The 25,563-nt window shown below is 41.8% G+C and overlaps 1 protein-coding gene across 2 annotated transcripts in view; it reads left to right on the forward strand.

Moving 5' to 3' along the window:
- The window catches only part of POC1A (POC1 centriolar protein A), a 44,047-nt gene that overhangs the window by 12,105 nt on the left and 6,379 nt on the right, over positions 1-25,563 (forward strand). Inside the window, exons 8-10 of one of the 2 annotated variants that reach the window (XM_054281032.1) lie at positions 5,792-5,860; positions 7,093-7,188; positions 19,866-20,006. In XM_054281032.1, the coding sequence (XP_054137007.1) occupies positions 5,792-5,860; positions 7,093-7,188; positions 19,866-20,006 (306 nt within the window). The remainder of the gene's footprint in view (positions 1-5,791; positions 5,861-7,092; positions 7,189-19,865; positions 20,007-25,563) is intronic. The other variant, XM_054281033.1, reaches the window with a different exon arrangement.

Genomic DNA, 25,563 nt, shown 5'->3' on the forward strand with positions numbered 1-25,563 from the left:
TGCTTCTCCAGCTAGTTCTGCTCATAGATAAATCCACTTCACTTAATAATGAGAGACTTTTTTGTCCTTCTGTTATTACTGTGACTTGTGCCAGTATCCCCAAGAGGCTAAAAACAAAATGGTGCGGACTTTTTGGTCATTAAATTAATTTGCCTTTTTAAGGGAGTGCTGCAGGTTAGTCACTGAATGGACAGCCTGTTCTGAGGATGTTCTTGAGTTGTGACTTTTTGAGGTTGTTCTGGTTGACACTTTGTTCCTGCTTTGACAGCTGGCTGCTGTTACATTGTTCTGGGAAGGCTGCATGCAAGTGGACACTTAAAGGAAAAAAACCCGAGGTCCTTTAGACATTCTTTGACGCAACTGCTGGAGTGCCAGAAATTTGTTAGCAGCTGATTAGCTGTAGTTTACATGGGGAGGTTGGCCAAGTTTACATTGCTGTCTTTAATTGAAATGTAGCTGGCCCCTTGTAGCAGAAGGATCATTAGAGACAGAAGTTTGCAGTTTGGAGCTGACATCTTGCTGCAAAATATCATTCTGTATTGTGCTGCATATTTTGGTTCTGGAGTGCTTCAAGCTGTGAAGTGCCCTTATCTAATTCCATACAGATGAGACATTGGCTTGGTATGTAAATCCACCTCTATTACCGAATCATTGTTGAAGAACAGAATGTTTTGAGGCCTCTAAGCCACCCCAGAGAGTTGCTAGAGGAGAGCAGGTATGTACATGGTACTTGTCTGCCCTTTGGAGTGGTTTAATTAGAGCATTTCCAGACTGACTTTCTTAGTAGAATGGAAGTTCTCAGTAAATATTTAGAAAACATCTCATGGTTATGTTCCTAAATAGGAAGATAGAAAATGCAAAGTTACAATTTTTCAAGCAACCTTGACTTGAACTGTGAAGTAGCTACATTTTACCTACCTGGGCAACATCACTGACTAATGAGTGAGGTCTCCTGAGCAGGTGCACAGGAAACAAATGTGCTCCTTTACTGTCAGCCCTGCCTAGGTGGCATTAAACATCTGTGCTGGCCTGTCATCTTTGAAGAGTGTGGGGACATCTCTGGGCTACACAGAAGTCAAACAAAAAAGAAAGAAATGTATGTTGCAAACAACAAGCAATTGACTTAGGCCAGCATTTCTGAGTCTTGAAAGGAAATGAGAGTTCTCTGTCCTTGCCTTATATTTATATAGACTGAAACTTTCAGGAGTTAAAGCTGCTGAAGATTCAGCTGTAAGATGCCAGTATAAATTTGCCCTGTGTTAGTTGTAGCTCTTACTCCCTGCTGAAGGAGGATGCAAACATATCAGTCTTGCTCAGGACTTTTTCAAAGCCCAGTGTACTGGGAATCCTTGGGGCTTCTTGTCAGAGGTATTCCACCTGAAAATATCCCCATTATCATTGCCACCTCTGTTCCCTGTGCTTTTCTCCTTGATTCCCTTCCATTCTTCCTTTCCCATGTGACTTGCCCTCTTCTCCCATGCTTGAAGCAGCTGAAGCACTGTCAACAGTGGCAGTGACTGCTCCGTTTGTTCTTGGTTCTTTTATGCCTAGAACTGATGATGCCAGGGCTGGGATCCCAGAGTGTGGTTGCTGCTGGATTTGCTTCTCAGGCCTTGTCTCCTCTCATGTCTCCTGTTTCTCTTTGCACTAGTTAGTCTGTTCCTGGAGAGTTTGGCTGCATGTACTGGCTCCCACTTTTACATCTCCTTTTGTGGCAGTGGAAGAGGAAGCTCTCCTTTAATTCAATTATTTGCATCCTCTAGATATGCCTTATTCCAACTCTTAGCATTTTCCTTGCTTTCTTACCTGGATTTTCTCTACTATGCATTGGTTTCTTGCAGGTCTGAAACAAAAAAAGTAAAAATCTGCTAGCATCCTTGACCCCACTTGTCTCTCTAGCTTCCTTCCACACTGTCTCTCCTTTCATAGTGCAGCCAGTGCATCATTAAACTGCTCTTCTCTGGTTTATCCCTGGACACTCTCCAACCTGGCTGTTGTTTTTTCTGTGAAGCTGAAATGTCAGCTCTGTTCCTAAGCTGAAGCCTGAAAGTCTGGCCTCTCTTGACTTGCCTGTTGGTGTTGGCCCTGTTGTTGTTGAAGTGTTGTGCCTTCTGTGCCCAGCAGCTCTGGGAGAAGAAGAGGGTGTTCAAGAGGGATTTCTCTGTGATTGTCCACTCTTTATTTATGGATGGTACTCATTTATCTGCCTGAGTGCAGGTGTGACTCTGGGCTCCAGTCATATTTCTCCAGACTAACCTCTTGGCCTTTCTCTTAAGTATTTCTTTCAGAGACATCTATTTTTAGCTCTACCCTTGAAAGCTTTGTGTTCAGTGATGCTATTCCTGTTGTCTTATGTCACCCTTGTGTCAGTTGTTACTGATGCTATTAGCATCCTGCCAGTCACTTGGTGGTGTAATCTGTGTCCTGGCTTCAGATCTTGGTGATTAATGCATTCAAGTCATTCAGAATAGTCTCACCATCTATTTTGAAGGCCAAACGTAATGTTTTATGTAAGCTGATCAACCTGGGCAGTGCTAGGGCTACAAAGGCCTTGCATTCACCAACCTCCTTTGTAGGAAGTGGGAAAATAGGCAGAAGGTGTGATCTCTATCTCTGTCCATAAATTATGTAACTTGCTGGGCCTCACCTTTCTCACCTGTGCAAGCAGCTGGAAATGGGCTGTCACCTGGTGTTCCAGCTGCCATGCCATGCAGATCTGACCTTACCTGAGCTGTGTTCACTGGGAATGCTGCAGCAAACAATGAGGCTTGATGCTGTTATCATTCCTTTCTATGGCTTCCTTTTTCTTTATGGTTGCTTTGCTCCATCCAGTATTTGGGCTATTTGTCCTTTTCAAGGCTCTCTGGTACTTGCCTGGTACTCTTTCATTAGAGGAGATGAGTTAAATGTCAGTGGCCATGTTCTTCTCGCTCAACAATTTCAGTGGGTGACTTGTTGCTTTCTTCTGTATTTTCTTCAAAATTCCTGCAGCTCTCCCAGTATCACTAAAGCTGCTGTTATAATTTCAAACTCTACTGGACATGCACAAAATCTTGGCAGTCCTGACATTGACCTGCTGAGGATTAAACAGAAATGTTCCTTACCACTGACTTGGTGTATGTCATTGCCCAACCCTTTGTTCCTGCAGCTTGCTGTCTAGTCTGAGGCACGAAGCTGCTGGAGTTTGGGGATTGGTGCTAGCAGTTTGTGTGGAGCACCTTGGGCCATGGGGGTTCAGACTGGAAATTCTGAACCTCCAGGAAACACTAATAGAGGGCCATTTGATCCTGCTACAGATAATAAGATCCTTCTACAGATCCAGTAGAAGAAGGTTGCTGCATCCCACAAGTTCTAGTTATGTGGGAAATAAGCTTAAAATTCCCTCTACAACTTTTGTAGAAGAATATGCAACTGCTACTTTTTGATACTTTTAATGCAAGCTGTAAATTAACACAGGGGGGAAAAGGTTTGAATTCTTTATTCTCCAATCTCATATCTGTTATCCAGATCTTCATCAGAAATCTGTTGGATTTCTGCTGTGCTTTCCTGGGACAAATGGAATTTAGGCTGTGTCTAATAACTGCCAAGTGTAGCTTTTTAGTTTTGTTTGGTGTGTCAATATGAAATTGCAAGGGCATTTGGCAAAGTGTTGCTATAGCAAACCTGCTGTATCTTGGAAGAGTTCTGGGAGTGTATGGAGCAGGAATTTTTTTCACTTAACTTATGTCAACAAATCTGTAGAGGATGTTGCGTCTGTAGACTTGTTTGTTCCCTTTCTTTCAATTTATAAAGGCACATTCAGTCTTTGATATAATTTTCTATTTTGGGAAGAATATGTTCTGTTGAACTTTTTTCCCTTCATAATGCCATGACTTTGGAGTCAGTTCATTGCTTGTTTTGAAGTGATTTGTGTTGTACTAGATTTTGTCTAAATACACTGAAATATTTAGACTGATAAAAAATATTTTTAGGAAACACTGCTCCTTTCCAGTGTTCCTCACTTATGCTTGTTCCTGAACACTTTGTCTTAGAGTTAGGAGGACAGAAAAAAAATTTGACTGGTTTATTATAGTCCAAGAGCAGCTTCTGTATGCTCAGCCTCTGTTATCTTGGAGCAATATTCACCACTGCAGGTTTCTGGCTGTGGGGTTGTTTCTGCCCTTTCTTACTGCTTGTCTTTCACTTTTGCTTTTTTTTTTAGAGCCTCCATTCCTGACACATGACTAGAGAGCTGAACACTGGGGTAGGTGGGTGGGAATAAAGGCAGAGCACAGTTTGTGTCAGCTGGTTGATGTCTCTGGTGTGAAATACCTACCCCAGTTCCTGCTGTGTCAGGTGAGTGAGCTGAGTCACAGCAGGGACTGCGCCTGCGCCTTGGAGCTGCTGCTACTGGAGCACTCCTGGCAAGGCCTCTCTAGTGAGGTGTTGCTAGGGGAAGCCTCAAAGCATTTGGAAATCACTGTGTGTTAAATAATAACCTAGAAACACCTTGATGTGTTTTAAGGAGGCTAAAACTGTTCACACTGGGATTGAGCACAGCAAGGCTCTGGTTTTGCTGCCATAACCTTGTACCAGCATGTTTGGATGCCCACAGGACTGTAGGACACAGGTTGCAGTGACGGCTGGGTGCTTATTTCACATGCAGTCTTTGGGTATTTGTCTGTCTTCAGGATTTATTGTGTTGAATTCACTTTTATAAAGAAGGCAAAGAAAGGGTGTGAGGTTTTCATGCAGTGTCCATTGGAAAGATGTGGACTCAGAGTTGTGTCTCCTTCCAGCATGGGAAGGAGAAGCTTCTTATTTGCCTTCTGAGATACATGATCTTACTTGAAAGGGGGTAACTGCTTCTGTCAGGAGGTGGATGATTATTTGGTGGACATTTCTGGTGGTTGTTGTGGCTTTTCTGCTTGTTTTTGGTGTTTTCTCAAGCCCTCCCCAGCCAGTCAGCTCCATAGGCAGCCTCTGGAAGTTCTCATTCTGACCTCTGCCCCTGCTGCTGAACATTGTGCAGAGGAATGTGTTCAGCAGCTGACATAAAACCCCAGGATCTGGGTTCTCAGCTGTTTACTCTGAGCAGAACAGTTTGTCTGTTGTGCCTGGGCTCAAACACATGTAGCAATTCCTCAGCTCTGTTTGACTGCAGCTCAGAGCTCCTGCCTCAGCCTGCCAGTGCATCCTCCTGTGTGCTTGCTGGAAGGTGGAAAGCACATTGAAATGGGTGTGTGGTGTGGAAGGTGTGCTTCCACACCTTCACAGCACTCAGAAGTATTTAAAGTCTCTCAGAACTGAGTGTTTTAACCATGAGCCTTCTTCAAAATGCAAGTCCTGTGCAGAAGTAATCCTGGATACCTTAACTCTGGCATCTCTCCTATCAGACTACAAAGAGAAAAGCAGTTTAAGCCAGCCTACTATACAAAAACCTCATAGTTTCAACACTTCTAATAAATGAACAGGAGTTTTAGAAATTGCTAATTTTAAAGTGAAGAGGGAATGTTTGATGGGAACAAAAAAAAGTCTGGTGATGTAAAAATTGGCTTGTTCCTGTCTCTGCTGTGGAGAATTGAAAAGTGGGTGTCTTAAACTGGGGTCAAAAGTGTGGGAAATGGTAAGTGCCAGCAAGCTGAGCATCTTAATTATAGCCCATTTACCTGACAGGTAAGAGCTTTTCAAATTTTGCCTTTAGATTGCTGATGTCAGATGATAAATACCCTGTAAAGCTGTAATGAATGGAACATAACAATTCATTTTCTTTTCTCTTTTTTTTAAACCTGTCTTTTAAATGTGTTTGCAGGGACCAGCTACCTGTGTAGCATTTTCAAGAGATGGAGACTTATTTGCCTCTGGAGGTTCTGATGAACAGGTACCTGATGAATTTCTGAGTTATAATCCAGATTCACATTTCCTTAAAAGCTGCTGCTTTTTGTTCTCTGTTGAACAATGGGGAAAGCAAAAGTGTAACTTTTATCTCGTATGTCTGAACCATGCTGAAGCAACTTTCTGTTTTATGAACAAAAAACTGGAGGTCAAACCCAATTTTTTTGCTGGTAGTATAAGACATGTAGCCCAAGAAACCCATACTCAATTGCCAAACTGCAATCAGGCCCAGCCTGTGCTGCAAATATGTCCTGGTTTTAGCACTGTGAGTTGCCCTGCTGTAGACACAGACAGACTTCAGCCCAAAGCAGTGGTCTGAGTAAGGATCATCAGTCTTCAAAGGGCTGTGTTTGCTCCTAATCCCCAGGTTGGACCAGGTGGCAATGCCCATCTCTAACAGCAGCTTTGTGAAGAGACAGATTTGTCAATTCATCAAGAACATCACTTTGTTTTTCCTGTTGTACAGTGGAATGGCCTTGTTGGTTAACCATGCAACAGTGACAGAAAATTGCTTTTATTTCATGCAAAGCAGTGATGCAAATTTGTAAATGAAGAATAAGTGCTCCTTCTGCTTACCAGATGAGCTGTCTGGATTCTTGGGTGTCTTTCAGACCTCTGAAATTGTTGATTGATTGCTCTTTAACTTTTTTAGACTTATAAAGTCACTGCTGAGGGCTTTACTCCATGGATTTCCTCTTGATAGATTGAAGTGATTTATGTGTCAGAGGCCTCTTTTCTGAAATCACTACTATGTTATGGATTTGGATTTAAGTTTGGTGTCCAGCTGACAAACTAGCTCAAGATCTCTAATGCTGGTATTGGTACTAAGTCTCCTTTTCCTCTGAGTCTCATGATAAATGAGTGACTGAGTTGGACTGTGGCTGATAAATGTTATAATGCTGAGCATGGTATTTAAAAATATTTGTGGTTTTAATGGTGTATTCTTCATGTTGCTTTGAAGTTCTCTTGGTCATTCTAGTTTAATGATGTTCTTGACCCAAAGAATGCTGGAAGGGGTCACTTATCCATTGAGAACTCAGTTAAACTGTCTGTATTTAGTAGCATATTTACAAACAACGTCCTTAATTTAATCAATGGCAAAGCTTTCCTAGGGAAACTTCTTGTGGATTTGCAGATTCTCCTCTGAAGGGTTGAAAAAAAATGGCCTATAAGCAAACTTAGATGGGAAATTTTAATGGAGTTAACTTTCTTCTGCAGGTGATGGTGTGGAAGACCAACTTTGATGCTGATTGTGGTGAGGTAGTGAAACCCCAGAAATACTGCAGCAGTGTGGATGGGACCCATGGCACTGGGGTAGGTCAGCAACCAGTAATTGTGGAGAGTTCCTTTCCAGTACACTTGGTGCAGCCTTGGAGTGGGACTCAGGTGGTTGAACTGTAGAATCATCTTTCTGTGCTGTTTATTTGAGCTGCTGTTTTTTAACTAACCTTGTATTGTTTGTTTTTGCTTAACTGTACTTACTTCATAGGCCAATTATATATAATGATCTTAAAAGGAAGATAAACTTGATGCATGTATAAATGTGTTTTTTAGTAACAGCCACTGTTTAGGAATGTATGGTTCATAGTGACATGAATGATAGTTCACCAAAAAAGCAGATGTAAGCAACAACTGAAGTTGGCTTTGCTAGCTGACATGAATCCTTCAGGCTGGTGTCAGTCCTGAAAATAGAATTCTCGATATCTTTTCACTGACAGTCAGCAAAGACAAAAAAAATTGCCTTGTGTAGGTGTCACACATGACAAATAGGTGACATATTGTACTGGAGCTTCTTTCCTCAATACCTGGAGACATTAGTTCATATATGCTCCCTGAATCATGTGTTTAGACCTCTGACTTCTGACTGTACCTGAGGATAAATCCAGCAACTGAGCAATTCAGTGATGCACAGATCTGAGTGCAACTTAGATCAGTGAATCAGATCTGGCTGCTACAAAAGTGACCCTTGAAAGCTGCTGCCCGTAAAAGCTGTGATTTTTGCACATGGTGGTGATTCATTTAAAGGTCTTTATTTTGTCTTGTCAATCTCTGGATATTTTTGATACATTTGGGTATACTTACAGGGTTCTGCTGTATGTTATTACCATGGCTGGTTTTTAGTTAATCTTGTTCAGTGTGAGCTGTAAGCTGAAAGGCTTTCTGTGAACCAGGGGTGTGTGCAGAAGTGGCATTGCCCCAGATGAAGGGCAAACTTCAGGCAGTGTCTGTTGCTCTGTGGCAGTGTCTTTGACCATATCAGTTTAGATCTTTGCTGGGATACTACAGTTACCTCTCAAACACAATGGTGTTTTTATTTAATATGGCTTCAGTCTGTTGCTGGGGATACTGGAATAGCCACAGTATTTTGGGATGAACAAGGTTGGAGTTTGCAGCTCTATGCCTGGTGCCCTGCTATGTGGAGTGCTGTGTAAAGAAAGCAAACAAAACCTGAGGTTGGTTAATGTAGGTTAGTGGGAGAGCATGGGAGGAAACAGTCACATGAGGAAGGAGGTGAAAGTGTTTATTGGTCCTTGGCTGGTTTTAGCTAAATTTGACTTCTTCCTTTTCCTCCCCTCCTGTTCTAACTCCAAAGTTATGCAGGCTATGAAACTATCAGTCCAATGACCTCTCTGTTTATTAGCCTATTGAACTGGTCTAGCTTTGAACTCTATCTGCTTTAATTTAAAATATGGCATAGTGTAATACTGGGCTGAAATACAGCATAGATACATCCTTTCTGGGGGAAAAATAACACTTTTGGTTTGTAGCATGCTTAATGGCTTGAAAAATGTAGACAAGGTATCAGCTAATGGGAAAGGATGGTAAATTTACCCTCTCCTGTGCTGATGTATTGCTAGAGCATCTTAGCCAGTAGTCTTTTAAAGAAAGGAAGAAAATGCCTGATCTCTTCTAAAACTTAGTTTTTCATTATAAAACCTCTTAAGATGTCCATTGAAGAGAGCTGCTGAACAAATCCCTTGAACAATGCCTAACCACCTTGAACATCTGTCCCTCCAACACAAGTGTTCCCCTGTGGAGGAGAGTTTACCTGGCCAAACATCCAGCAGATGCTGCTGGGAGCAGCTGTTTGTGTGCCACTGACAGCTAATCTGTGTCATGTGCTGGTGGCTGACAGGGTTTGCTCCAGTGATGCTCTGAGCCTGTAGGAAACAAAGCTCTCTGTATTCTGAGGTGTCATGTGTTGGTTTGGCCCAGGTGCTGTGGATTTGCAGAGGCAGAACTGAATCCATGCTCAATCTTGCAGCAGAAAGATATTTTGTTTTGGGGTCCTAAATTACTTCAAAGGAGTTTTCCTAAACTGCCATCCAAATGCAAGCTTTGGCTTGGGCATGCAGCATGGGAGGTGCAAAATACAGCTAGTACTATATCCTTGGATTGAGGCAGTTAAAATTGCTCAAGTTAGGAGGGGAAGAATAAATAATGTCCTCTGAGACACTTGAATACCCTAGGTTAAGATTAAATTTAGAATTGATCTGAAATGTTCTTTGCTGTTTAAAAGAAACTGATATCTCTGAAAATGGCTTCATTCTCTGTTTTAAGTATAACCTGAGCGTGAAGATCTTGGCTCCATAGTACCTTATACACTCATGTCAGTCTCCTCTTTTAAGTGGATGTCACGTCTTGTATCTTTTAGAAATAGATTGTGCTGGGCTCTTTAAGAGTACTACCACTCCTACAACCCACTGCAAGACTTAAATTTCACTGTATTTTAATTTCTTTCTTGTATTGAGCCAAATGCTTGCTTTTTTAATAGTGAATTGCTTATTTTGGTGGGTTTTGGGTAGGTGAGATAGTTATTTTCTGTCAAATTCAGACTTGAAGCTTCCACCTGCAGATCCTGATTTCGTGCCAAGGTCACCTTTTTCTTCAATGACAAGTGAACCTACTCCTTTCTCTACTGCTGTGTTAGTGTGCCAGGATTCTGCCTATTGAATAATCTTTAGATTTTGCAGACATTGCAGGATATAATTACATTTAAAATAGGCATATGGGTTATTATTTAGTTTTGGTGCCCCTAAAATACACGAACACTATTCTTGACACATCTTGAATCTGTTTTCACCCTTAAGTCCATGAGAATATTTTTCCAAGGAAAGCTTACACTGCTGTGTAGCTGTAAAATTTTTTTGTTAAGCATTGTGAAGGCACAGATATTAATGAAAACAGTGGCTGTGTAAAACCAGTATCTGGTTTCTCATGAAGAGAGGCTGACTAACATGCAAGAAAGAATAACTAAATACAGACATCAAAACTAGTTTGTCATGAAGTTGAACAGGAAGGAAAAACAATCCTAAATAAACTGTGGGATAAGAGTCATGAAATATTGTCAAGGTTGGTGAGCTTAAAACCAAACTTGCTCCAAACCAATTTTCACTTTCCTATGCAGAGGGAGACTGGAACCTTTAGAAGATTCTGGTTTCTCAGGCAGTTGGTTTTAGTTTAGGATGAATCAGGCTATTGGACATGTTTGTAACAATGGACAGAAACTTCAAAGTTGCTCTGCCCACCTTCTTGTGTTTTCTGTAAATACAGAGGCTTGGGAGATGCAGCTTGCTTTGGAAGGAGAACTGATCTGTGCAAGGACTAATGCAAATGAGAGAAGGACACATGGGCAGAATTGCAGCCATGGCTGGTGTGAAAGCAGAGATGTGAAAGCGTGATAAACAACTGAAGCTGTCAGAAGTGAATTCTAAGTATGTTAGCATAGATGTGAGACTGTAAATGTTAGATCAGAAGTAGTAGCTCTGCAATAAATGCTTGCTCTTAAATTATAGGCTAACAATTGTTGCTTTAAAGTGTTGCATAATAACCTTGAAACCCAAAGCTCGGGGCAAGCACTCCTGGTGTGTGCAGTGGGAAGCTGATGGGAAGAAAGGAACTCTTGCAGTCCTGTGCCTTGATCCTCTGAGTGTGCTTCCTTTGATCTAGAATCTAATTGGTAAATTTATGCTTTATGCTACAATATTGAGGGGTGAGGACCTAAAGGAAAGTCAGAATGAGAGAATGGGTTGTGTAGGTGATTTCAAAAATACAAGCTTTTATAATTATATGGGGTCAGGAACTGTAAGCATGTAGGTCTGTCTGGATGAAGAGTTGTTTAGGATCAGATCAGAGAGTGTGTTCCCTGTTCTGATAAGTCATGAAAACATTGAAGATATGATTTACTTTTTTCAAGAGAGGGCAGATAATGTGCTTTATATTGGAGGTTTGGTGGTGGACTTTTGTTCTTTCTACAGGTACAAGGAAAGCTTTGCATGTGTAGCTGCAGCTGATGTGAGTGTGCAAGAACACTTGTTTCATTATGGGACAGATTTGCTGTTGTTACTAATTCCAGGAAGGCTGTGTGTGGTAAAGTGTCACAGCAAACGCTGAATGGCTGATGTCACATGGACAGTTAGACAGTGCTTGGGTGTTTATCTAAACATAGAAACTGGTGAATAAAAGCATTGTAGTATAAGCTAAGTAGGTAGACAGTTTTTTAATGAAATGTTATGAAAAATAGGAAATATGCATTGATATGTAGATTTCTTCCTCAGATTTAAACATAAGCCTCCTGGCATGTTGTAACTGTGCAAAATGTTACTTTGCAAAGGAGGAGGCTTATGTGAGGAGATTTTAGCCTCAACATCCATATATAACTTTCTAATGAAAAATACCTTAAAACTGGCTTGTGCTGAGGTACCTCAGACTCAGAAAGAGGTAATCCCTTGGTAGGGCAATTTGGGAGACATGGCCAGAAGTAGGAACTGTCCTCTGACATTCTCTTGGCAAAAAACTGTCCTCTTGACATTGTCTTCTGAAATTCAGGAACACAAATGTTTTAAATATCCTTAGCTCTTAGAGAGTTAAATGGCTGACCTTCACCAAGAAAAGCTTGGTAAGAGCAGCATTTCAGCAGAAAGGACTTAGAAACAAGCAGCCTGTGACTCTTCAAATGTGTCTTTGAGTTAAGACAGACATTTAGGCTCTTTTGATGCTGCTGAGTTTAGAGCTTTCTCCAGGCCTTGGACTGTGCTTATTTCTTCAATGGTAAATTATTCCAAATGGTGCTGTTGGATAGGATTGGAGGCAAATTCCAGAAAATGTGATCTGATTATAAAGTTGTCTGAAGTCCATCACTGAATGTCCAGAGCTGACTCCACCTCTGTCCTTTGCTGCTTGGGTTTGTTTGGTGACCTCGGGTGCCTCCAGTGCTCAGCCCATGGGCTCATGCTGACTGCAGCAGTTCATCCTGTCAGCTTGTCCTTGTGTAAACAAATTCCTTCTCAATTACTCACAGGCCAGATGTGCCTCTTTTTTTGACCTTTTGGCTCCAAATTGGTAACTGTATCTAATTTTGGCATTTGTTAATACTTATGAATCCTGTTGTACCTTTTCTTTTTTACTTCCTGTGAAATTCCTTCCTGGGAATCAGTTTGATTGCATAGAGCTGCAGCTCTTTGCAATGGGATGTGAATGTGGGTTTTTGTTTGCACCTTCTCCACCCCCTTCTGTTTATGTAACTTTAAGCATTATAAGGGAGGGATCCTGTGTTCAAGAGCAGGGATCCAATTCTTCAATCTGTGGTGAAGATGTGGTCTGCAAAATGATGATTTTTCCCCATCTGCTATCACCTTACTTTTCTGAGGATTCCCACTCCAGGAACTTAGGCTGGTGCACAATTGCCTTCCTCCTGGGATAGGTAGGTAGATTGTTTACTTAAACTATGATGGGTACTCAAGGTGTTTCCACAGTTCTCTATCCTACCTGGCTGTCCAAGCAGAAACTTTGTAGGGTTGAGCAGGAGCCTTGCTGTGTTTGATCACAGGAGCTCTTCCCTACATCCTTCTCAAGCAGGGTGGTTGCACATGGTTACCCATAGCTGCCCCTCCTTTTATTAAAGGAAGCCCACTTATCTAAGCCTGTTTGGAGATGTGACCTTGTAATTGGTTTGTGAGGGAACAAATCTTAAACAGGAAGAGAGAAAAAGAGATTGAGAGCAGCCCTGAAGAGAAGGACTTGAGGATGTTGCTTGGCAAGAAGCTTGACTTGACCCAGCAATGTGCACTTGCAGCCCAGAAAGCCAAATGTGTCTTGGGCTACATCCAAAGCCCTGTGGGCAGCAGGCTGAGGGAGCTGATCCTGCCCCTCTGCTGTGCTCAGGTGAGACCCCACCTGCAGCCCCCAAAGTGACAAAAATGTGTTGGGGTGGGTCCAGAGGAGGCCATGGGGATGATCAGAGGGCTGGAGTACCTCTGCTGTGGAGACAGGCTGAGGCACTTGGGATTGCTTAGCCTGGAGAAGACTCCAGGGAGACCTTAGAGCCCCTTCAGGCACTTGAGGGGGGACTACAAGAGGAGCTGGAGAGGGATAAGGGCGTGGAGTGACAGGAGGAGTGTCTTGGTGAAGAACTGGAAGAGAGGGAAAGGCAGCACCCTCAGCTTGGCTGTGCAGGGAGCCTGAATGACTGCAGCAACCTGCAGCAGCTTTGCCTGAGTGGATGGAGCAGCTGTGCTGCTACAACTGTTTTCCCTTGTGCTCTGGTTTGACAAGATTTCTTCCAGAAATAAAAGGATCAGCTTTGAATTTCTGTCATCTTACAGTGAATAGATTTGTTCTTAGATTCTGGAACAATAAGGCAAGTCCTGACAAGTCATTATTGGTCAGAATAAAAATTGCCTTTTAAGTTGAGCATCTCAGGCTAATTAATGTAAATTCTCCCACTTAGGCTGCTGCTGTATGAGGTTTGTTTTAATGCTTGAGTCATAATTCAAAGAAGTGAGATGGAGGCAAGATTTTAAAGTTTTTTTTCAAGCTGCATTTCTGTGCCAGCTTGGAGATGGATGAAGTTAGCTTAAGCTTTAAAAGTTCCTAAGATCTCAAACTTTTCTGCTAAAATTCAAACTTCCAGGAGTAAGAACAAGTGCACGTGTTGTAGTGTGTCTGTGTCTGCATTTACATATACATGGCATGCATTTTTATACATGTATATAAGTAAAAAAATAGGTATGCACATGATTTGTATGTTACACAGTGTGTATATACCTAATTCAGTGGAAAAAGAAAAATTATTCTGATTAAGCTGTTGTTCCCATTTCAGCAGATCACTTGCCTTGGAGGCTGATGCTTTTAGTGTAAAAGAACCTGTAGCTGGACAACCCAAGGCTGAGAATAAACACTTTTTTTCAATGTTTGGCTGCCTTTACTTAATAGTTTTTTTCCAAAATCAGGACCAGAAAGAAGCAGTTCAATTCTTGGTGACACTTCTTGCAAGGGGTTTTCATTCTTAGGTTTTTGTTCCTATCATAGCTTGTTTCCACACAAAACTGTTCTGTTGAAATTTTTGTTGTTGTTATTCTCCAGGAGCAGTGTTAGACAGTTAAACATCACCTATGCAACAAAGCTTAATTATTCCATACTGAATTCTGAAAGACCTCTTCCTATTTCCTAAAGAAACTCTAGGACTGATGGGAGGGGAAAATTGATTAAGGGAGATAAAATGCAGGAAACATAAATCTAAAATGTTGAAGTCCACCCTTAGCTTTTCCTTCTCAAGAAATACAGGCTTGCTTTATTTTTTTAACAGTTGGCAGTCATTAAGTTTTATCTGTAACTGGGCTTTCAGTGTCTGGCATTGCTATTTCTCATTTCACTCCTGACATGAATGCTGTTTGTGCTTTTGGAAATGCAATATGTGCCAAGCTCCCATTTGTCTTCAGTGTTACCTTGAAGCTGATGGTACTACTGTCTCTCCTCATTTAAAAGTGACACAGACTATAGGGTAAGTAAACTGGACCAATAGACACTGAACCACTGAGAAAGGTCACTGAAATGTGGGAGCAGCTTTTCCCTTCTGGTGAGGACCTGTTCTTGGCTGGACATGGCCAGACAGGGTCACTTGCAGAGATAGGATGCTGATATTTCTGCAAGCAATTCCAAATTTCAGTGCAAGTGCAGCCTTTTTTGTATGGACAGGCTGTTTTGTACACTTCTGAGTCCCTCAGCTGGGCACCAGCTCTTCCCCTGTTTGTGTCCTTCTGGGCACTCTGGTCAGCAGGGCTGGATGCTCTGCTGCTGTTTCACTTAAATACAGGAGCCTGCTTCTGCCTCCTCCTGCCAGTGCCTCACTTAGGCTTTGGCACAGCAGTGCCTGGGCATTTAAATGGCTTTGAGAGGTCCATATTAACTCTTATTTCTTCCCGAGTTTATCAGGAAGTTCATATTTATTGGCCTATGGTGAAATATGGCTGCTACCGAAGAGGTGCCAAATTTTAGTGGTTTTTTAGGAACACCAGTAAGGAGGAGGGTTCTGCGTAAATGATTGCATCAAACCCAAGGTACTGTTTGTCTGAAGCAAAAATAAAAGTAAGTAATGTTCTTTTCACCTGCCTTCTCTTTCCTCTCTCTCCCTCCCAAATTCCCTGCATTATTGCAACTTGAATTCTGACATAAGAGTTGAGCATAGATGAATGGTCATATAAATTGTTTCACAAAGCTAATTTAACCTGTGTCCTAAATTGAGTTGTTACCCTATGCTGGTCTGGACAGTAGATGGGGAGTAATGCAAGTCTTAAAGAATGTGATTGCTCCAGAAATTTCAGTGCTGCCTTGAAGAGGGGATGCCTTTCCAGGCCAGAGAAATGTGCCTGTGCTCAGTCAGTGGTACTTTGTGTGCAGCAGGGAGGGCTGAGGTACTTCCCAGCTTTTCATGAGCCCTTCTGTCTAGCACGGTGTGCTCCATCTGACCTTCCTGTGGAACTTACCTTGGAGCTGATGTGCTTCCACTGGATGTCACTGTTGCTCTTTGGGAGCACATTTAAAGTATTTTACCTGTAGTGAAAATGACTTCTCAAAATAGACTTTTAAAGGTATTTCTCTTTTTTTTGGATTAGTAGAATTGAGGTTCAGATGAACTGCATACAGCACCTTTGAGGATTTTCTGCTGCTTTGTTTTTAGGGGAATTTTTTCAGCTAAGATAATGAATTTGATTGCACTAGGGAGTTTTAATACATTGAAGGTCTGTGTTGAATTGAACACGTTGGATATATATGTTGTTTAAGGGGTGTGCTGTCTTTCTAGATACTTGAAAATTAATTCTTGGCAACATCATACTGTCTTACAAAAACCCCACCAAAACACAAAACTCTCAAAAGAGTAAATACGCTGTGTTAATTAATTGAAAAGGACTTAAAGGTAGAGCTGAACCTACCCCCTTCACACCACTCAATTCTTCCCATCCAGTGGAGAGAGGTGAGGGAAAGGAAGAAGAAATACTTCTTCTGGACTGAATTACAAGAATCCTACATTTTATTAGTAGGTGTAAAACTGAGGTAGGTGGTTATTGTATCAATATATCTTCTGAGGATCACCATTTAAGGAGCAAAATGGCATTTTTAGTTGTCTCCTGCAGTTTCCTACAGATGCACATGTGTTGTTTAGTTCATACCTGCCCCCCAACCCCTGATCAGCACTCTAACTGCTGGCCAGGATGCTGTTTAGCCAGAACAATTTTCATAAGAGGCTCATAAGAGACCTCTGGAATGAAGGCTGATTAATTTTCCCCTTCCCCCAAGTAGTTGCCTTGTGCTGTCTTTAAGTGGTTGCTATAAATAAATCACTTCTGTTTTCCCTTTGTCACTGAGATCTGTATTGTATTCTGAAACTGCTCATCTCTTCTTCCTTTAATGTTCAGCTCCTCCTTGCTCTGCTCCCAGGGTGTAATACACAGATGTTGTCATAAGATATTTAATGGCAGACACATTTGTTTGGTTGTGCCAAATAAATTGTACACTTGAACTCTGACTGAAATGAATCAAACCTCTGCAGCAGTGCCATTGTTTCTGGTGCCTGTCCCCAGGATTCAGCTGGCACTTCACCCACAGGTGAGTCAGATGAGAGCACAGGTGTCACTGCCTGTAATCATAATGGTCATTGGTACTGAGACTGACACAATTTTGTATTTTTGCAATGTTTTTCTAAACCTGTTAGAATTTAAATTCCTGATGGCTGGCTCAGATTATATAAATTGTCTTTAGAAAGGCTCCTGGAGTGTCTCTAAGGCTGTATGTTTCTAAGGGTTTTCTTGTTCATTCTTGGGAACAGCAGCTGATTTAGTCTGCCTTAACAAAATTTGAAAATATTTCAGCTTGAAGGCTATTTGGTTCTTCCTCAGCTAGGTGCACACTTCCCATAACTGAGTGGTCAAAGACCTAGGTGAGCTGGAAGGCTCCTTTTTGGAAGTGGCTGCTGTGACCCAGTGGTTATTTGCTGGCTGGCTGTGTCCCTGCTTTAGACACAGGCACTGACTGAGAACCTCACTGCTGAAGGCTGCGGCTGTGGCATTTCTTGATGGGCAGCAAGGAGCCTGTGCTGTTTGAAATGGGACAGTATGCCATGTTGTCATGCTTCTGTTTTTAAATGCAGATGGATTTCTGTTCTTGGGGCTGTTGCCTTCAGGAGCCCCCATGGCCTTTGGGAGGTGGCTTTTTGTGGGAGTGGGACATAGCTTGTGAGGTGAGCAGCAGAACATGGCATCTGACAGCTCTGCCTTCAACCTGACGTGATGAGGGAGCACCTGACCCCTAAAGCATCAGTGTGGGAGCATCTCTGCAGTATTGCCTTTGCCAGGCTCTTACACTTTGTGAACTGTAACAAAGAGAATATAGACTCAGAGTTCAACCCCAAAGCTTTTTATGAAAAGCTGTCTGACATATGCTATAAAGATAGATGGAGAAAATCTGTTGCTATAGTCATTTTTCTGCTCTGTGAGTCAGCTTGTTCTAATGGGTTTTGAAGAGGATAGCTCATCATCATTTGGGGTTTTTAAGTGCAGGTTGTATGCAGTGTTAGCTCACTAAAATTTCTGCTGTGCCATGATTGACTGGCCTGAAGTTACATCATCAGCATAAGCTAGTCAGCCTTAAAATAGAAAGAAAATGTTTTTTTAATGCTAGTTACCTATTGAAAAGCAGTGGTTTGTGGGTTTTGTTTGTTTTCACTTTTAAATTTAAGCAGCAAATAGGAGGTTTTTAAGACTGGATTGATCTCATCTCTGCAAGAACCTATTTTAGTTGATTAAATCAATGCATCAGTGAGCAATGTGTGGCTCTTTGGCTTCCTGCAGCACAGGAGTAGCTGGAGTGTGGCTCCCATGCTGTGTGACCTGGAGTGTGGGTTGTGTTGGCCAGGGGCCTGTAGACAATCCCAATTATTCAAGCAGGTGGGAGGAAGGAAATGAGCAGAGGCTGGTGTGGCTGGTGCCACCTGATCCCCAGCTGCAGCCCTGGCCTGTGGGGGAGCACAGTGAGCCCTGTGGAGCAGCTGTCACTGAAACCTTCCCCTTCTTTCCTGCTCCCTGTGCAGAACTGGCCATGGGAGGCTTAGCTGTAGGAGGGTGGTTTGGTGGGCAGGGTCTGCAGGAATGGTCAGTTCCTTCTTGCAGTTGGTGGCCAGCAGCAAGGCTTTCTCCTGTCAAAGCTGCTGCAGCCTCTTTTATTTCTTCTTCTCTTGCTCACCCCCTCCAGTCTCCACCTTCTCTAGGTACTTAATTTCTGCTCCTTGTACTACTTATTGCATATTTTGCCTGTGTTGTTGAACTGGATCTCAGCTTTGGGAGCCTTTATGTGGCCTCAATCACAGCACAAGGGTTTCCATGTATATTTTTTAAATATATGAATTTTTTTGTATGCATGTATATATCTTCATGATGTACTGAACAGTTTGGTGGCTCAAGTTATGTGAGCTGGTCTAATTGCAGTCTATTTGGCACATCTGCACACATCTGGCATCAAATACAGAAAGGAGCAGGTAAATCAGTACTGTGCTGGTGAGAAATGCATTCCTGCTGTTGCGTAGGAGAGAAGGGACAGAGGCAAATCTTTGTTTCTACTTAGAAAAAGTACATGTGGAAGAACTTTAAGAGACTGTTTTTCAATCTGTCAGAATTCCTTGCTTTGTTGATTTGTAAATTTGGTGTGAGTAATAAGTGCATGGGATGGAGCTGCACCAGGCACTGGGCTATGGAGAAGTGTTTTGAGAGCTGTGATCTTGGCTTTCAATTCAAATTCTGTCCATTAGTGTAAATTGAGAAACTGAAGTCTGCAGTTGCTTAACCAGTTGGATACCTCCTTTAGTTAAACCTCTTTGTACTGCTTCTACTGGCAATATTGCAGCTAAACAATGCAAATAGTGTTTGTTCTACAAGAAAGATACCATTCTGAAAGAAAAGGAAAGAAGAATAGGTTCTTCAGTAGAGATCTATTTGTGTTTTTCAAACTTAATTTATTCTGAATGAAATATTCAAGCTTGCATAACTAAAACAGTTGAAACTTCAAAGTAAACTTGTTCTTAATCTCGTTGAGGAGGAAAACCAGTTCAAGATATAAACAAAATTAAAATTACTTAATCAAAACAGTTCCAATGCATATTGGGACATCTTGCTTCTGCTGAACTTAACTATGGTACAGTGTCTTTGCCTTCTTTCAACTACCAAACATGGAGAGAGGCTTTAACTTCACTGTTGGAGTAAAATAGACTTCTCTGGGATAGCTTACTTAATTCCTGTTGTTGGGATGTAGTGCTTCCCTAAGCAGCTCCAGTAAGTCTTCACTTACCTGTAGTCTGTGCCTGTGTACCACAAGAGCACACCAAAGTTCTTTGCACATAGAAAACTTCAATCTTGGAGGATTGCTTCAAGATTTTTATCTAAGGTTTGCCTTTCCCGGTGGGAGTTTAAAAACAAACAAAAGCACACACAAAACCCCCCCAGAAAACAACAAAACCAACCTCCACCTGGAGCAGGCAGACAAGTCAGCAGAAGCTTTTCCTTTTCCAGCTGTGGCAAGAACAATTCCTTTCCTCCTTTGCCTGTTTTTAATAGCCTAGACTGTCCCAGCATAAACTGTCCTTTACTGTTTACCCTCCATGGAGCAGCAATCCCTGTGCAGTTATTTGCATTGCAATAGCAGATCATGTCTGTTTATTTTTCTAGCAGTCAGAAATGGATGGTGGCATTCATCATAAGAAAACAAAAACTCAGGATTCTGTTAGGACCCATGAGCAGCAAGAGGAGGAGAACAGTCTTGCAAATACCCTGGAGCATATTATGGGACAGCTGGATGTTCTGACTCAGGTATGATTTGCTTTTTAATTTGTTATTGATAAAGGTACTTCTGACTGAAAGAATTGGGAATGTTTTGCAATAGTTTCAAAGAATAATAATATGGCTAGTTCAAAACCTCTGCTTTTTAGTAGTATTTTGATAAGTCTTTCATCATCTGCTTCTCAGCTTCTCTCTATCAGTTCCCTCACAGTGACTTCCACCTTAGGCCCTGTTCTTCCCCAGTTTCTTTGTGCTGCAGTGTGGTAGAGGCTGCTGGAACAGCTCTGATAGACTGTGCTGTTAGCCAGGGTTTATCTGAGGTGATTCCTAAAGGAGTGGTTGGCAGAACAACTCTGTTTTGGTGAATAATCTCTGTCTCTCTTGCCTCCTCCGTTATACCACAGCCCATAGGTGAACTCTGTTCAGATCCTGCTCCTTTCCCCCACCCTGCAGTCACCTACACAGTCCCATCTCTGCAGAATCCTCTTCCCATCAACAAGTCTGGGCCCTTCTGTGCCTCCTTGCTGGAACATGTTTTTCACCTACAACTACAAACAACTAATCCCTTGCTAAAACATTAACAAACAGTTCTTTCTTGGAGTCAATAAGCAATGTTTGAAGAGAACCAGCCATGAATGGTGATCATCACAGAATGTGTTTACTTAATAAGAATTTGGGGATAGAAGTGTTTTTGATTATCTAAACTGGTCATTGTAGAGAAATACTGTTTCTAGTGGGCTGGACCTGAATTTCGTTGTGTTTTTTTGAGGTATGTGAGGAGCAGGGAGAAAGTATGGCATGGCAAACATTGGAGGTCTCCTGTAGCTGGGACTATGGTGGTAGGATGGAAAAATCTGTTGGGAAGGTTTTTCTGTGAGTTTCAATTCTGTTTCTGAGGAAGAACAAGTAGGTCTTAAACTCTTGGTGTTGAACATACTGATTAGTAGTCTGAGTTAGCTCTCTGCTCTTGAGAGAGTTAACTTGTCAAAGTACTTGTCAAGGAGTGTAAGATGATGGGTGGAGGGCCCATCAGGAGATTGAAGGCTGTTTTAGGGATTAAAAGCATGCCACAACTACAAGCAGTCTAAAATAGTGTAGGATGAAACCCAAAAGGTATTTAAGTTCACTTGGCAGAAATGCAAAAAAGCACTTTTGCTGTGATCTTTAAAACACTGAACAGTGGAGGAGGGGAGGAAAATCTTGTGTGACACTGGGCCTTCATACTTGTGAGTAGAAAGCAACCCAGTATATACACAAAATATTTTAATTCTGTTTTTACGTCTCCCTAGCAAGCTTGGAATGTGATTGTTATCTTTCATTACATTAATCACATCCACATTTCTGGTGATGGATGTGTAATGGCTCCTTTTCAACTTCATAGGTGTTTAGAGGAGGCAAATATTGCAGTAAACAGTACGTGTGGGATTTAACCTAAATATAAGCAATGCAAATATCTCTGTCGAAGATATTGTGTAACTGTAGAAAATTCTAAATGTTGTTTTAAACCTAGCAGAAAGAGAAATTGAGATCAGTGGGGGAGGAATAAATTAGTAAGTTATAGGATAAAATTGGAAATAGCCCTGAAATAGCAAAAACCAAAAAGCTGCCTTGAGTAACTGTGTTCTTCAACCTTTTACCTTTTTTTGTAGCATTTTTACCATCTTTGAAGCACTTCATTTCCCATTGGTTCTACTCTGTGTATGTTGTATTAACACCATTTTAATGCATTTGTACAGGTAGGTGTTCCTGACGTGCTGCTCTCATGCCAAGGTTTTGATGTGTAGAAGCAACACAAACTGACACCAAAGAAACTTTATTAGCAAATGAGCCTGGAAGAATTCCTCATTCCTGGACTAAGGCAGAAAAAAGGCACCTCAGAATGAGGGATGTGGGCAGTAGCAAGGTAGATGTGGAGGGCATTGACTTGCATGTCTGAACTTTGGCTTTTCCACCTTGGGCTGGTGGGAGAAGGGAGTGCAGCTCCAGCAGAGTCACTGTTACCCCTCTCTGATGCAATTGGATGTGCTCTGGTAGGAGCTGTGTGTGCAGAGATCCAAGGGCACTGGAAGCAGGGCCTGGTGTGGGGCTGGTTGTCATTCCAAAGCATTTCTGCCAAAGCACAAATGGGTGCTGCTCCCTGCAGGCTGCAGATTCAAACCAGTGTGTGTGTGGCAGCTTTGGGCCTGATGGCTTCTTTGTGAAAGGAGGACACCACTGCTTCTTCACAACAACAGAAAGCTTTCATAAACAGCACTTAACAGGTGTCACTGTTTTCTCTTCTTGGAGAAGGGCTGAAGATGCTCTTAGTGCTCTGTTAAAATCATAATTCCTGAGTTTTGTGTGTTTCAGGAGAACTCTAAGAGCATAAGCAGGGCATCCAGTTGAAGGGAAAGAGCATGTGACATTTCCAGAAATCGTATAGCCATCCATGGGCTTCTCAGGAATTTAATCTGTTAGCTCCATGGGAGCTTAGATTAATTTCTGATGTGGTACCTTGAGTTCCTGTGTTCATTGTTGTTGCAGATGCAAGGCTGTGTTGCCATCATGTAAAGTACCGGTGGGGGAAAGTTAAAGTTGTGATAAACTACTTGGGGAAATTATGCAGATCTAAGCCAAATTTATTTTCCTAATATTTTTTTTCTGTAGCTATCATTTCAAGGTTTAAACCTGGTATCATGTAGAAGTGGGAAGGAGAGAAAATACTTCCAATTTCTGCTGAAAGAGGTGATAGTAAGACATCAGCTGTGGGCTGTCATCTCTTGCCAGCACACAGCTTTGTTCTGAGCTGCACACTTGAAGCTGCATCACCAATTATTAGTACCTTCCCTCTGCTGGCAGTAGATTTCCAGATGAAATGAGGTGTCATGTGCTTTGAGTGAGATTGTTTTTGTTCAATTCAGAGGTCTCTTCCAGCCAGTCACCAATCACTGAGGCTGTGGAGGTGCTGTGTCCTGCACAGGAGGATACACTGAAGCAGAACTTGCTCCTTCAGCTGGGCACTTCAGTTCTTATCAGAGAGAGATGGATCAAAAGAATCCAGTGGCTGTTGTGTATCACAACTAGCAGTAACCATGAGAGTGAGTGAATAGAAGCTTTGCTAAGCTTCATTCTTATGTTGTTGGTATAATTCTTTAAAGTTTTGGCAGCTTTCTTTCAAGTGGTCTTTAATTCAATGAAACCTTTTTTTTCCCTCCTCCTCCCCAAAGCTCTGTCAGGATCTCTTTCATTTTACTTGTAAGAAACTGGGCTAATGTGACCTGACAGGGTCTTCATATTTTTTCCTAACAGCAGTTTGTGTTTGCCCTTACATGGCTCTTTTTCAGGAGAGTAGCATATGCTTGATAATTCTGCTGTCTTGAAGAGTGAAGTTGAGACCTGGACATAAGCCAGTTGTTCCAGTAGTTTTGGATTACTTAGATGCCCTGGTTCCCCTCTGTAGGAAAGCAGGCAATTCACATCTGGCAAAGGAATGAGGAAGATGAGAATAATAAATGTATGATACTGATGCTTTGCTCCTCCCTTTCCTGCAGCTTATTCTCTTGTCAGTGTCTCAGTGTTTAAAAATCTCTACTGGCATTTCAGAGATATGAAAATGGAAACTGTTCATCCATTTATTTGTTTATATTGAGGACTGGATCTCAGTATCTCTGAAGGGTTGGGGTGAATATTTAAGTTTAAGGGGAAAACAAGGTGATTTTCTCTCTTGGATAACCTGGCACAGAAAAGTGTATTTTGGTTGAAACAAAAATGTTGCAGATATCAAATATTTGCTTGGTTCAGGTGCATTTCCTGCATTTACAGCTGAGCTGCCCTTCTGCAAAGATCATCTGTGAGTAACTGTCTTGGCTGCATTTGCAGTGATCATCTTAAAACAGTTTAATGTACTCTTGTCCTCACTCCAAACACCTCCAGCTGCTGTGTTCACTGTTCGTCTGTGGGCAGCAGGCACTGAGGCAAAAGCTGCTGGTTTTATGTGGGAAGGAAGATGTCTTCTCCAAAAGAAGAGTTCAGAACCAGGTTAGCATAAAAATTCATAAATAGCTGTGATAATCCACCCACAGGAAATGGCTTTATATGCTTCCCCAAACTAATCTTGCATTGAAGCTGGGAGAAAGCAACACAGTGAAATGGAGAAGACTTGATAAATCTGTAAAATAATCCAAAGCCTGAATTGAAGGACAATCTAGCTCATGTGAGATTAAAGGATTATTTCACTCCAGAAAAGATTGCAGGCGGAGAAAGAATTTTTCTAAATTATTTTTTAGCATAAAAAAAGACTTGAACACAAGTAAGTTGCTTTTTAATTAAAGCTGAAAATGTTTGTGTGTCCAGTGCTTAGTAATGAAAGCAAGTTAAATCAAATTTTTACTCCTTTTTTGAGATGCAGTCTCAAGCCTGTGTTGGTGAGGGATGAATGTGGTCTCACTTTTGAAAGGCACTGAATGTAAATTAGTAAAATATATGCTTTATGACTTCAAGTAGTTTCAAGTCAAGAAGAAATATGTGGCAGTGGTGGGGGGATCATATCCCAAGTGCTTCTATCTTTGCTGTGCACAAATATCTTGGTTCCTGTAGTGCTCTCAAGAACTGAACACCAATGGACCCAATATACAGGAAAAAACTGCAAGTAATTTTTACTCCAAGAGAAATAGTTTGAAACCTAAAACACTAATAAAAAAGTTCTCATCTGAAAATCTGTGGAATGTCAGATGAGCCTGGTTTTTAAATCTGAATTTAAAAGACATAGAGGCTATTTCTTGTGAATTAGACCCATCTCTTAGAGATTCAGTAGCTTTGATCTCTCACTCAAAACAAATTAAGTACCCTGCTTATTGCCAGTCCTCTGTGTCATTCAGCAGAGCAACATTTTTTTCCCTCCTAAAATTTACTTCCAAAATACGCTTTTATAAAATCTTGATGCAAATACACTTTTCTGCTTTCTAAGATTGCTTAAATTAAATGCACTCTGAGGGCTGTTGCTGTGTTGCAGGGCACCCTCTGAAGGCTGGCTCTTCAGAAGTGCTCATCCTCTCCCTGGATGGTCACAGGACCTTCACCTTCCATTTTCCCTCAATGGGAAGGAATATTAAACACCTCCCACAATTTGTTTTCACAAGCAGCCTTTGAAGATGAATATAAGTTGTTATTCAGCTATTGGTACCAGCAGCTGAGTTCATTTAGGTGGGAGATTTGCATCCTCTCAATGGCTGGGGATGGATATGGGAAGGCTTTGATGTCTTTGTGGTTGGGCAAGACCTCTGGTCATTTGGAGTTCTAACCTCTGTACTGTGCAGTTGCTGTCATGGTGCATGTTTGGACAGTTTGTTGTAGCTCATTCTGACTGGCTGTGTTTTTTTGTGAAAGTGGGGGGTCTCCTGATTCCTTTTGCTGTGCTGGCCCAGCCCCAGAGGTCTGGGAGCCCTGCAGCAAGGAGGCTGCACTGAAGCCATCAGCCATTCCCTTGTAGAAACGTGCAGGATGTGATGCAAGTGCCATCAGTTCAGCTTTGGCTGAGCAGCTGTCAAGAGTAAAGCAACAGCAACATGTGATGAAACATTTCTACTCCGAGGGCTGTAAATGGAAAGAC

This window comes from Melozone crissalis, unplaced genomic scaffold, assembly GCF_028551555.1.
Source record: "Melozone crissalis strain CALT ecotype California unplaced genomic scaffold, PUWL_Pcris_2 ptg000029l_1, whole genome shotgun sequence".
In the NCBI taxonomy this organism is placed as follows: domain Eukaryota; kingdom Metazoa; phylum Chordata; class Aves; order Passeriformes; family Passerellidae; genus Melozone; species Melozone crissalis.